Here is a 14,229-nt window from a genome sequence, read left to right as displayed (position 1 = left end):
AAATTTTCAGATATTAGGCATCAATCAATAAGTGTAAGGAGATGTTTCCATAGGTTCTTAGTGTCATGTCAGGCTATACATACAATTCTCTGAATCTCATCAATGAACTTCTGTATTTGGTGAATATTGTCACAGTTGTGACCTGGTGCATCTCAGATTCACATACCTGGGTTCTCAACTGTGGACACAAGTCCAATCCTATAGCTATTCTGTCCTTATAGCCGCCATAATGAGTGGCTAGACATAGTACAACAGTTTGTGAACATTCTTTCCAGATAAGTTCATCACATGATCCTGTGAAATACCTGCCTAAATAGGAAATTGTCATGCATGTCACGTGACGGTCGGTCGGTCCGGCTGTGAGCCCTTAAATTTTTTTTAGTGCATATGTTCCTTAATTTTTTCCCCCCTCCCCCTTGCTTGTGACAGTATCCATGTTGTATATAGGGATAGTTATGATCTTTCCCATGACTCCTGGCAAATTCTGACTAGGGCCTGGTTTTTTTAACATTTCTAGGTTATCAAACCTGTTTTATGAAAAACCTCCTCAGACCCCTATTTTTAAACTGTTTTTTTAAGTTTATAAACAGCTTGGCCAAGATCGCCGAAATGAACCAAATTTGCTATTTTAAGTTAGGTTTTTGCCCAAAATATCTGCTTTAGCAACTCTAGGGCCTTACATTGGCCTATAAAATACTATCCAAAGGTTATTTTCATGGAGTGTCAAAGTTTGATAGTTCTGATGGTTATTTGATTGTATTACCCTCTGCTTGTCCTACATAGTGAAGTTTTTAACATTCAAACAAAATCAGGACAATTGGTTCTGATTTGGCCATAAACATTGTCAAAAGTATTGTTCTTGGGTCCCATCTCCCTTTTGGTGCCGACTAATACAAACATTAAAAACAGGGCATCCTGGGAGTAGGTGTTGATAAACAAATAAAACAGGGATGTTTTAAAACCGGTTTCAAAACACCCCAATAAGAACCTGGCCCTAATTCTGACTTGGAAGTTCTTTCTTTTTGTCCTGCAGTGCATTTGCTATGCAAAGTGTTCTAAGTGCTACAAAGCCATCTACTCTCATGCGAAACATAGCCAGTTCAATTTCAGTTCAAAACACAAGATCAGATAGAACCCATAGCATAGGCTCTCTTTGTTCAATTACTGAGGCAAGTAACATATTGATTAATATTCTGCAATGTAGCTATAAGAGACACCTGGCTATCCTATGTACCACATTCTATAAGAGGGGGGGAATGTAGGTTCACAACAACAGAAATTAGTGAATCCAATCAAGGTCCAGTCCTAGGACTCAGTAATAGTAATGGTGAAGAAGGTGGATGTATTTGACGGAACGGAATTAACTTGAGGATATCTACAATAACTGCTAACCGCTACCATTCTCACGCAAACCTGGGATCCAGTATCTGTCTTGGGCCCATCACAACAAACTGCGATCCCGTCGATAACGATAAGTTCTGCAACAACAGTTGGGATTTTCATTCTTGGCCCGCGTTAGACGTCACGGCACACTGCTGTGTAGCCGAATCATTATCGAGGTAGCATAGAAATTGCATTCCAGCGGGCGGCTATGTGGGCGTCGATCGAGGGAGTAGCCTGGTATGGGTTCTGTCAGCGCTTCGATGCGGACTGTCGAACCTTGGCAGAGAATCCTGCTGCGCGGCCCGCGCTACCGTAATCGCACGCCAGGAATGGTAATCGCATTGGCCACAAACGTTCAGCCGGACAGTTGTCTCGTCGCCGACTCGCCGCGGCACATGGATGAACCGGGTGAAGCTCTGCAGCTTCCCAAGAAGCAGGGGAGTCGTGCGCTGCAGGGCCTATACATTTGATGGTTTCAGACAAAATCGAGCGTCGCTCTTCTGAACTGCATCAGCACGAAGTCTGTTCGTCCAGTCTGGAAGGACAGATCGGATCGCATCCGCACTTTGTGCGTTGTTCCTAGGACAGCAACGAGGCGGAAAGAACCGAGGACCGTTCGGAGCCATCACGCACTTCATCAGAGAGGTGCTTCCGAGGCTCGGGAAGGTGAGACCAGAGCGATTTCATCCACATTGATGCTTGTAGCGTGCGAAGGACTTCGCAGTGGTCGGATTGGGGCATTAGACTGGATGCGCCACTGTCCGTCTCGTCTTGCCCCAAATTACATGTAGCTTGACTCAGGAACGCCCGAACGCCCATCGGTTTATGCGCCCGATCGGAAGGAGTCACGAATGACCGGGTTATTAAATCGATAATCCCGCATCCAAAGATAGGTCGTGCTTCTCCCGCCTTTCTCCCACAGATAAGTGCATTCATCGTTGTGCCGCAGCGCCCGTCATCCTGTATTCAGTATTGCTGTAGGGTGCCTGATGGAGCACGGCAGAGGAGTAAACTCATGCGTGCGCGGGCGCTGGGTCCAAGTGCTGCCATGGGAGCAGCCCCATCCCTGCTATGAGCGAACAGAGATGTTATCACCACAGCTTCCAGCGGCGCAAGGCAGTGGCGACGACTCCAAAGGCGAGAATTGGCGGACGGTGATTCTGCAGTGTTGCAAGACGAGGAGAAGTCGCGCGCGTGGGAAACCTTCCGCCTGTCAACTCATTTCTCCAGGTTCTAAAAATCGCCCAGCCACCAGGATCCGAGTATAAGAAGGCGGGTAGATTCCAAGGGATAGATAACTCACTTCGTTGATATGTCGAACGGTAGCCCAACACGCCAACGATTAGCGACCCCGCGGCGTCGACCGCGAGCCTTTATCGCGTGTGTCAATTGCCGCAAACGGCGCGTCAAGGCGAGTCGGCCGTTCTACCCCCGTTGCGAAGCCTGCTGACCACACTGTCAATAGTGCCATGCGGACGACGAATCTGACATGCCTTGCGAGCGCTGCGTCGAGCGCGGCTTGCCGTGCACGTACATCCCCGTGGCCGTCGACGAGCAGTACAGGATCTCGACGTCGACGCGAAGCAGACGCGGAAGCCTACAGGAAGCATCCAGCGGTTCAGACACGGCCGGAGATACCCCACAAATCATCACAGCCCCACTCCCAGAACTCTCGTTACATTCCCCGTTCGATTCGCCGCTACCAAGCCTTCCCGGCTTCGATGTTTTCTTGCGTGGTTCGCGTGGGACGCATGCAGGGCTGGGTCGGGAGATGTTCTGGGAGGACGATATCGCCAATAGGGATTTGTTTGACGGGAGGATGGTGGGAGTAAGGGAGGATTACAAGATCGTGAAAACCGAGCCACCGTTGAACGCTCTCGGTCTCAGCGGATGGGATGAGTGGATGTAGTGTTCTGAATGCTATTACACACCTCTGAGGCTCCGGCAAGTGCCAGCTGTCAGGTCACACACACAGCTGAAGAGTGGGAGTGGACGGGGGAAAAAAAGACGAGATGGCTGTCACGAAGCAAAAAGCACATCACGGGTAACGCCACTGATCATCTACTCGGTGATTTGATTGATTTGCGGAAATCCGCAAAAACTTTCTTCCGCTGCCTACACAGAAAGAAAAAAAACGCGAAGGCACATCAGCCAATCTTACATGTTTTTTTGTGAAATTTCATTGGTTTCCACCGGGCCACTAGGACTCCAGAATCAACGGAACAAGTACTAGAATGTAAATAACTTGGTTTCCACTCCACCTTTCCACTATTTCGGAAAACAAGATGTATCATGATACTTTAGTCACCGGTCCTAGGTGATTTGAAGAGGCCTTCTACCGAACACAGCCATATTCAAGCAGTATATAACAAAACACTCCCGCCTTCTCATGACCCTCCCCGGGCCCTTCACAATATTTTTTTGATCAACAGCTTTTCAACCATGCCAGACATGCCTCTGAATTCAGCATCACCCCAGGAAATTGCATTAGTAATAGGGAACTTGATTCCACTACATGTTGCCTGTAAGTATTGTCCCTGAATGATATATCAGACTGTTTATATTTCACCAGTAGTTGGACTAACTTGGATCCTACATGATTACTGTGGGTGATATATTTTTTCAGTGCTTCTATTTCAGTGGCCTTTCTAATAAACTAGTGATTACATTGCAAGATGAGGTAAGCATGCTTCATGATTTCAAAATTATTCAAAAGAGCAAACTGGAATGCTAGATGAAATATATTTGGGTCAGTTGCCTATATAAATAATTTGAAACTGTTGATCACCTTATATTATTTATTATCCAGCCCCAGCCATTCAATTTTGGCAAATTCATGTTTCTTTGGGTAACTTTTGAACTTGACCTAAGTTACACCTATTAATCTGGTATACAGATTCGCTATTACAGGCATGTTTTGACTTATCTGCAGTTAATCCAGAATAAAACACAGCTGATTTTTTATAGCATAACCCTCCTTCTTTTTGATGTTGTCCAAATCCATGTCTTTGCAAGACCTGGAGTTCCCTCCCCAAACCTCTGTGTTGCAATGGACACCATCATCCGTGTTGTTGGTGCTGTGTCACTCTGGAGTGTGGAGATCATCATGCAATTGAGGGTGTATGCCCTATACCACTGCTCCAAACGTGTTGCAGCAATCAACCTGCTGCTCTTTGCTGGGTCTATTGCAGGGTTCATGTGGATCCTAATTTTCAACCACTCCAGAAGAGCAGCTGTGATTGCTAGTGTCATCCATCTTGACCTGCCTGGCTGTCCCTCTGTGCACTCTGGAATTGAGTGGGCACAATGGGTCCCTGGTATGTGCATCCATCAGTAAATTTAATATAAAATGACACAGATTTAGCTACTGCTTTTGAAGGGATATTGTTTCTGTTTGCACTGGCAAAAACTGCTGAGTCCAGTGTGCTTTCCTGGAAGCAACATGGCAGAGTATCACTGTATACTCTGCTACTGAGGGATAATATCCTGTACTTTTGGGGGTATGTGTACTTATCCTTTATAATTTTGTTGCAACTCAGAATTTTGGGATAGTATTGCAGCCATTTTAATCTTTAACAATGTATATGTTAATTCTTTTGTTGCATTCCAGAACTAATATTTTTCAGCTTATGGTTGTGGTATGTAATATAAAGGAGGTCCTCTCCATATTCTAACTGATCAAAGAGTGTCACCCACATTCCATGGTTCAGTTATGGGTGAGTAACCCTACCTTTGTGTACTTGTGTTCTTACATGATAATATCAGGCCATTCCATGCTGCAGTTGGGATAATGACATCCCGTATGCTGATCAGCCTCCGCAAGGCATCTATTGAGAAGAGTGTTGTTGACATGGCTTTATCCGACCTCCCCTACTCAACATCTATAATGCAGCCAAACAAATCTATGGCAGACTCAGAAACACTGGTATTTGCAGAGAGACAAGAAGTATAACAGGAAACAATAATCTAAGATAATATCTTTGATTTTATATGTTCATTTTTTTTTGTTTTGATAATATCAATTATTCCTATTTGGGCCAAAATTACTAAACTTGGCTCTGTTTGCTTTCCTTTTTTTTTTCCTATTCTCCCTGGCTCGTTATACTGCCTCTGACTACTCGACTTGAAGGGTGCCAGTCTTCTCTGTCCTTTGTCTATACTATAGGAAGAACAAATCTTATATGATTGTATATCCACCATAGATGATAGAATATAATCAGTAATACTTGTCTATTTGTCAAATAAAAACATAACATGCATTGCAAATATTATAGTACGGTCAGATTATATTCACCTATTGAGAAAGATAGTATACTTATAGTTCACTATATTTATACCTAGGTGCTGATATTGAATAGGATATGACATGATTCACCTGAATATATTGAAATATATTGTCATAACTTTAGCTACCTATGAACAGCCTTAAACCTACTGTAGTTAGAATGCTATTGCCTAAACAGACTTCTGAGAGACCAGACATGCCAGATCGCTTGCCTAACTTAATTGATAAATACCCCTATAAAACTGACACTATACTGTAGCAATTAATTCAATTTAATTGGATAGTGGTAAGGTTTTTTTTCCTGAAGTATATGGGACTATATTAAGTACCTGTTGATTCTGTTGCATGGAAGTCCTTTTGGTGCGTAGGCCCATCCTTTGCGTCCAGCTTCAATGTGCTTTCAACGGGCCTCAGAGTCCTGTGCCGTTGACTATTGTTATTTATGACTAAGGTACAGTTTCCAAGTTGGCACAAGGAAAAGACAGGAATCGACAAACAACGTTTTCGTACACCGAGAACTTGAACGCAACAGCCAGCGTAACGTACACGTACATACAACAATTGAAGTCCGCTCCGAAAGTCCATATATGCATTTGCGGATAGCTGTCTACGCCTCGCGCACCATGCGCCGCCCCGCCGCGACCCTGCCCGCGTCGCGCGTGACGCGGCCGGCGAGGACCGTCGCCTCGCCGCGGAGCGCGCGCATGAGCGAGCGCGTGCGGCGCGGCTTCTCCGCCGCCTCCTTCCCGTCACCGGTGATGTCGCGCGACGGCATGCGCGGCGTGCGGGAGAGCGCGCCGAAGGCCGATGGAGGGGCCGACTCGGAGGCGGTTTTGCGATGGCCGCGGCGCACGGAGGCGAAGCGCCCGAGGAGCCCGGGGGTCGCGTGCGACGGGGAGGTTTTATCGTCGACGGCGGCCCAGCGCGCCAGGGGGGAGGCGGGCGACTCGGAGGAGGGGGCGGTGGAGGGGCTGCCGTGTGGGCTGGTATTATTGGAGGCGGGGCTGGAAGGCGGGGAGGGGTGGGCGTTCAAGGGAGGAGCTGTGTTGGCGTTGGCGCTGGCGTCGACGGGGGCAGGTTTGTGGGCGAATGCGGCGAGGCCGGCGAGCGGGGCGACCGCGGGGATGGGTTCCGCAGGAAGCGGGGCAGGCGCGGCCGGGAGAGGTGCCGGCTGTGGCTCAGCAGGCTGTTGAGGATGCGACTGCTCGACGGGGCGGTCCTCCGTAGCAAGCGTATTTTGCGTAGCTCCACTGTCGCTGGCAGGCGGAGACACGATCTCCTCCGCGACCGGCACCGGCACCGGCGTCATCGGCCCACATGTCGACGCCTTCGCGGACTCACTCGCGATCGCGCGCGTGCTGATATCGCTCGCCACGCTTCCGTCGGTGTTCAGCGGGTACGGCGTCCGCGGCGCGCTCAGTTGGCCCACACCGCCCATCTCCGCCGGCGTCCCCGGCGCCGACGCGCTGCCCCTCACCGACGCGGTGGTCGACAGCCCCGGCGGGTGGTCTAGAGTACATCTCACGTCACCCCACGCCCATCGTTAGCAGCAGCCACGCACGGAAATACGACGCCACACCCTTCGGCAGATAGAAGTACGACCCCAGCCCCCCGCTGGCATCGCTGTTCGCAGGGCGGTCCCAGCGGTTGCCTGCGAAGACGACGCTGGTGCGCGGGTACCCGCCCGGGACGTCCGGCCCCGGGGTCGACGGCATGGTTGGGAGCGGCGGGCGCTGGTCGGTCGCGAGCATGCTTCGCGGCTGGAAGCAAGCGGGGAATTGGGGAATTGGAGGGGAGAGGAGGGGCGATGGGGCCCTTATATCACGCCCAGCGTCGCTTGTCGGCGCCACGCTCCACGGTCACGTCGCCGGTGGGGCAGGCACGCAATCGCGGTGGTGGGGTGGAGCAAAAAAGGCAAGCGATGACGTGTGCGCACGTGCCCATGCATGATCCGACGTCAGCGCCGATGTCCGACGCTCGGCCGACGGCGAAAAATTTTTGATGAGGAAAAGCGATGCGCGCAAGCCGGGTACGAGCCGGCCCTGCGACTGGGTGCTCGCTGGGTCTATTATCCTATGTCTGTTATCCTATGTCACAACATAGGCACGATAGCAACTTATATTATCCTGTATGGTCCAGGGCCCTGATATATATTATATAAATGAATATACAGGAATATTTTTGGTCCTTGTTTGGATACAAAAGTTGGTCTAGAAAAGGCTGTTTAATCCGCCACCAAAGTGGGTGACAAAACTGAGTCTGTTTATAGTATCTATTTCTTATATAAGCAGGCAAATTTGGAACAATCTTTTTTGGGTGCAAATAGAGGCATAAAATTTTTTCTTTTTTTGGTGCATGGATTTTAAGTGTATAATCGATCGAAAGGGGTGCTGTTTATTCCCAAACTCCTGCAGTGTCTATGGCTTGTCTATGGCCTGACTAATAACTATACATAAAGCACCTCAGGAGTGGCTGGACCTGCGGACTGCGGATGGTTTCACAGGGGGGGGATATATTATACTCGCATGGTCCACAGCCTGAACAACGAGTTTACCAAAGACAGAAGTAGCTACGTCAGGGTGGTTATCCTAACACTAAATACTATCAGTGGAACACAGACCGATTCCGGGGGGTTGATCGCTGCCAGAGGCTAAGTTCTTGGACTGGCTGGCCTGCAGGAGGCGGGACAACTGGTTAAAACCTCCAAAGAAAACCCACAGGTATCTGGCATCCGCATCCACAGGTTTTCATACCTGAGGATGGGGATACCTGTTTTCCCACGGATGGTAGGGGATGGAGGTCTTGGTGCAGAAGGTCACAGGTACCTCTACTTTATGCACTTATACTCACTTATACTACTTTTGGTCCTGTCTAATCGATTGATAGTGCAGCAAATATCATTTATTGAAGCTTATGAACACTTTTCAACAGACAATTACTGTCTTCATATATGATCCAATAGATATTACCTCTCACCATCCGCAGGTACCTGTGAGAGGTACCTGTATCCGCGGATGGAGGTACCTTGTGTCCTACTACCTACTAGGATGGAGGTATTGATTTTTAAGCAGAAAAACCTGCAGGTGAGTGAAGGTACCTCACCTGTGCCAGTCGTGAGAAGCTTTAACTATACACAGGCTACTTATCAGAAGCCTGTACACGGCATTGTAGAGTAACCTGGCTGCAGGTATCCATCAGGTACTATATGCCTATAATAGGCTCAGCTGGTCTGATGCATATTAAGTGCTGCTTGCTGACACGTTGTTCTGTCTTTTCTAGTTAGCTCTTGATATATGTCCTAGAAGGTAGCTGTAAAAAGGTAGATACCTACAGAATAAACTTTAATTGCTCTTTTACAACTAGTTAGAAACTAATTTTTTTTTGAGTATAATGTAAGATTTGAACTCAGAATTGTATAGCCCCTTAGCTGAACCTGTCCAGCACTTAAATTAACTTTATAGCTATTATAAATCTCTCACAGCATTATTATCAGGGCTATCTATATCAAGAATGATGAGCCTATTTTGGGCTAGCCTTTTGTGAATCTACAAAATTTATGTATATGTTTTAGCCTAAAGCTTGGGCATAATACTTCTGTGGGTGTTGCACTTATACACAATTCTGCATTAATAGTAATCAAATACCATAGTTAATCAATGATAATCTTGAGAACCTTCCTAGTAGTAGGCCTACTTTGGGTCAGAGAACTGATAAGGGTCTAACAGAGCCTAAGTAGAGTAATATCTTCCCAGATCAAGGTCCTCGTAGGGGTTGCCTTTAACCGGCTACAAATTGTCTTTGCAACAACCTATTTTACAAGAGTAATTTCCCTTCTTAAAAAGTCAGTAAAAGAAGTACACATAGTTAACTTCCTTCAAAAAAAGAATTCTTTAAAAATTATTACTTTTAGACTAACTTTTGGGAGATAAAGGCAAAGCACCTTGATTAAATTGGCCAGCATCCCTCCCTCTAAGTTTAAGTGGGTGGCAAAGTATTTATAAGATGCCAATCATTTTAGTTTGAAATCATTTGTAAACAATAATAAACATTTAAATGATCATTTTGTTTAGCTAACTGGCAAACAATAAACAAATGAAAATAAATGATTCAAACATTAATCCTATGAGATACTCCCTTTGAGTGTCTTTGTTAGGGTTGGAAGTTGTTGTTTTTTAACATCATGTATATAATACAGTCTATTGCAGTTTTTTACTTTCAGAATGTTTTAAATTACTAGGCAATACTATTATTGCCTAATCTTAGTGATGTAGCTATCTTATAATATCTTGGGTATTAACATTATCTGGTAATATGATTTAGTCTTGCAGGAAAAGTACCTGATTTTTTTGTGTCCTTAATATCTGCTCAGAAAATTATCCTTCTATAGAATTATTTGTAAATGATTTAAATTATTTTTAAACCTTTATACAGTCTTTAAATACTGTATTTAAAGACCGTGGTCTAGGACATAGCAGGGCAGGCTTCCATAAAGTTGAAAACCTGGTATCAGTTATTAAATATAAGATTATGGCATGTTGTGGTGTCTTTGGAGCATCCTTTGGCTTTGGCCTGGGTTAAATTAAGGCTCCAACCAAATACAATACTGAATATATTGAGTTATAACCCAATACAATCCATATATATACAGTGTGGCAAAATTTTTGTAGTATAGAGTATATACTGTATAGATACTCTATACTTCAGAGGCCTATATAGGCAGTATCTGTAGGTTATACAAGGTGTTATCAAGTCAACTTCTTTCAGATAAGGTATTTTTTGAGTCTTTGTTACTATACTCTTTGGGACTATATCTGATATCTGACTAAAAGTTCAGATGCTACTTTGACCACAGCTTTCAACTGACCTACAAACTGACCCATCTAAACAACCTTATTATTATTATAAATTTTCAGTTACATTTCTGTCAATAGAAATTTGTAGTACAACTCAAGTACAATATCTCATATATCAATCATAAATCTAGGTTAAACTTCAAAATTTCCATATAAGGAAATTTCATCACAATCAAAAGACTGTAAGTATCATGATAAGAAGAGAGTTTTATAGTTAACTATAAACACAACATTTATCTTATTACCCAGTTTCCTCTTAATCTGATATCTGTGCTGTTTTACTATTATATTTGACTATTAAAAGCCGTGGTTAACCTCAATGTCATCTTTTTGCAGCTCTAAGACTTTCTGGACCTGTAACCAAGATGTTATTATGGTCCCTAGCATATGGCAGAACTATACTAGACAGTTACTAACTATCATGATTGTGATATATAAAATAATATTTTAAAACAATATATTATCTACTATATACTCAATATATTGGGTTATAACTCAATACTATCCATATCCCAATAAGTACAATACAGCCTTAGAGTGTATATGGATAGTAATTAGTTGGAGCCTTACTGGGTTTGGCTTAGGGCAGCAATAGGGCTTGAGGGATTCTTTTGTGGTACAGTTCATCCTTTGTTTTATTAATATATCTCATAGTAACCACAGAGAAACTTTTTATTACAGCATTGTTTATTGAGAAGCTACTTAACAAAGTACAACTGCCAGAGTGTCATCTTGTTATTAAGTATTAGCCATAAATTAAATGTACCAAGGGTCAACAAAGTACAACCAAGCCAAATTCACTAGTTTTAGTCTCCACTTAGTATAAACTACTCAATGCTGCTATAAGCTTATTCTATATTCCAACCGAAAATCACGGAATATTCAGTATTCCGTACTTAAAAGATAATTCCAGACAACAGTTTCAACTGTACAACAAAAAGATTTTACTCCTCTGGGACCCCCACCGGACGTGCCTGATGGGAGCCCCCCCTTGTGACATTCTTCATATTCTGTCAAACAACCACATTCTGATATCTTTAACAAGATTTGCCTCATTCGGCGGACAAGATTCAGGCCGAGGTAAATTAATAAATGAACAAAAATCTATACAAGATCATATTGGTCTACAACCTGCTATGAAAGTTTAGGCTACCATTTTCAGACAAAGTTTACATTCGTGGTGTCATTCAGCTCATTGACAGTGACTGATTAAGCTCCACATCATGTCACGTTGTTACCCGCTTGATCTGAGACCACCACCATCAACCAAAGGCGTCCTTCACTATGCGTACACGCCACGACGCAGATCGCTCAGGGTCGACCTTAACAACACCTTGGGCCTCAAAACCACTCGCCCGTCGCCCCCAGGCCGGCCTTCCCTTAGCCCGACGCTGGTGGTGCATATGACTGTCTCCATCCGGGCGCCGTGCTGCAGGGGAAATTGCTCCTCGTCCCACATGTCGTCCATCGCGGCTGGGTCAAACGCCGCGCCTGCACGCACAACGAAAGGACACACATCCACACCGACGAGCTGCACTCCAATCGTGCGCTGAAGCTCAGCGACGGTCCGGGCGAGCTCGGTGACCCGCTCGCCGAAGGCTTCCTCCACTTTTGCAGGATCAGCAATATCTCCTGGGCGTGGGCGCGGCAGAGAGAGGACTTGGAGGATGCGCTGCAAGAGGGACATGCGCAGGTCACTTGTGTCGAAAGCTGTTTCCGCGCAATGGCGCGCCAGCGTGAGGCATCCCGTGGCTCTTCTGCTGCAATTTCAGCCTCTAAATCGGAACATATTGGAGCAAAAAGGCACCATCACCACATATCCCGTCGTACAAGTCAGCCATGAAGAGGTCCAACACGTCGGCGTTCTTCACTGCCTTCGGCACCCAGTCCCGGATCTTCCCGCAAGCCCAGTCTGCTACCGCAGCTTGCAACGCTACCTGGAGGATGATCGCCGGTGGTGGGTGCGCATCTGTAGCGAGAGTTAATAGGCTCACCAGCTCGCCGCCGATGGCAGGCGTCAGCGCCGTGCCAAGCTGAGCGTCCGGTCGAGTCGAGCCGAGGGTGCCTCTGCGGTGAACATTGGGCCGGCTGCGCACCGGGTGCTCGGATAATGCGGCCGCCATTTGGAATGACTCTTCTCCGAGGCCTTCGGTGAGCCGCCGAATGTCCCCGACCGAAACTTCATTTGGCACCAGGCCGAAGGCAGTGTTGTCGAGCGCAAGCGTTGCGCGCTCCGGTATCGGCGCAAACGCAGGTGGTACTGTGGGCAGCCGTTTAGTGCGCAGACTTGCGTTATCGTACTCGGCCCGCTGCCGCCCGTTGTATTGGCGATTTAGGTCGTCTGGCACGCTCTGGCGCGTCACCGGGACAGCTTGTCTCCGCTCTTGGTCATATGACGGGCGATGAGAGCCCTTGTCTCTGTTATTGCGGTGGGACGAGTCCACTCGGCGACGAGGGGCGCCTATGGCTGCGCGTCCATCTCCCTGTCCGTAGCGTCCCACTGAAGGGCTCGCCGAGACGGGGCGCTGGATTTCGTGGTCTTGCTCGTGGTCGTCGATGTAGCCACGACTGGACTTCCGCCAGGGCGTGAAGTACTCCATGCGAAGCTGCGAAGACGATGGACCGTGGTGGGGGTGAGGGGCAAGTTGCGATGATCAGACTCACGGTGCGGGACGCTATCCACGGTCTTCCCACCGGCGCTAAATTTGGGCAGCTCGACTAGTGCCTGTCGACGCCCCCAACAGCATTTGCGTCAATGAAACGGCGGCAATCTGTCAGCCCCGATTCTTTGCTATTCAACAGCGCGTCTATGTCCGCTTTAGGCCGTTCCAGAAGCACCGCCGTGTGGTACAGTAATTGTACCAGTAAAAGGAGCTCTCGGACACGCCAGCCACCAAGTTACCTTCCCTCTCCCTTTCCCTTCCTCGCACCATGTCGTCGCATAGTAGCCGCATGCCCTACGGCGGGCAGCACCGCAAGCTTGTTCTTGGGATGGATGTGGGTACAACCTTCTCGGGGATGTCCTACGCGTGCGTGGCATTTGCTACCAGAGACAGTTCGTTGATGCGATATACCCACAGACTACTGGACCCGGGGATCGAGCCTCGTATTCTACCAATCACCCAGCGAGTGCTTCGGCAAAATATTGTTCGTTCATTGATTAATGGTGATAGGTTTGATGGGGGGTACGCGAATCGGCCGCAGCACTGCCGCAGCGGCCGCTGCAGCGGCACTTTGCACAGCCACGGTGAGCGGCAACTCAAGTCTGCTTTTCCTATCCATTACATCCTTGTACTGGGCTACATTTTGAAGAGAATGATTCAATTTACACTTGTATTAACAGTTAGAATAGAGTACAGTTGTGTTAAAGCCTTACAAAAATGCCTCATCAAAATTGGCACAAACAATGGTAAACAGCCGCGACGCGGCCCCAGCGGCACTTTGCAGCGGTAGATGGTGACTGCCACATGCCGCTGCCGCTGCTGACATAAGACTTGCAGCGGCAGTGCAGCGGCAGTTAAGCAGCAGTGCAGCGGCACGGCAGCGGTTGTGCAGCAGCGGTACTGCAGCGGCAGTGTGACATTGCCGCTGGGGTGTCACACTGCCGCTGCAATGTCACAATACTGCTGCTTCTTGACCACACTGCACTTCGGCAACATCTACTAGTGACCTGTACATCGTATGACAGGACACCATGCTGGCAGCCAC

At 47.2% G+C, this 14,229-nt stretch overlaps 2 protein-coding genes across 2 annotated transcripts; one reads left to right on the top strand and one right to left on the bottom strand.

The window, feature by feature from the left end:
- Positions 1–2,872: 2,872 nt before the first annotated feature.
- MIND_00390600 (uncharacterized protein) lies at positions 2,873–3,292 on the top strand (the record flags this gene model as incomplete). The annotated part of the gene is made up of 1 exon (XM_037360735.1): positions 2,873–3,292. The coding sequence occupies one exon, from the start codon at positions 2,873–2,875 to the stop codon at positions 3,290–3,292; it is 420 nt and encodes a 139-aa protein (XP_037223620.1).
- A 2,983-nt stretch (positions 3,293–6,275) lies between these two features.
- Positions 6,276–7,419, bottom strand: MIND_00390400 (uncharacterized protein; the record flags this gene model as incomplete). The annotated part of the gene is made up of 2 exons (XM_037360734.1): positions 6,276–7,177; positions 7,230–7,419. The coding sequence occupies 2 exons, from the start codon at positions 7,417–7,419 to the stop codon at positions 6,276–6,278; spliced, it is 1,092 nt and encodes a 363-aa protein (XP_037223619.1).
- Positions 7,420–14,229: the final 6,810 nt, after the last annotated feature.

Source organism: Mycena indigotica (genome assembly GCF_014461135.1).
Source record: "Mycena indigotica strain 171206Taipei chromosome Unknown Mind.scaff0003, whole genome shotgun sequence".
Taxonomy (NCBI): Eukaryota; Fungi; Basidiomycota; class Agaricomycetes; order Agaricales; family Mycenaceae; genus Mycena; species Mycena indigotica.
Note: the sequence above shows the minus strand (reverse complement) of the source record. Positions and strands in the feature narration are given on the sequence as shown.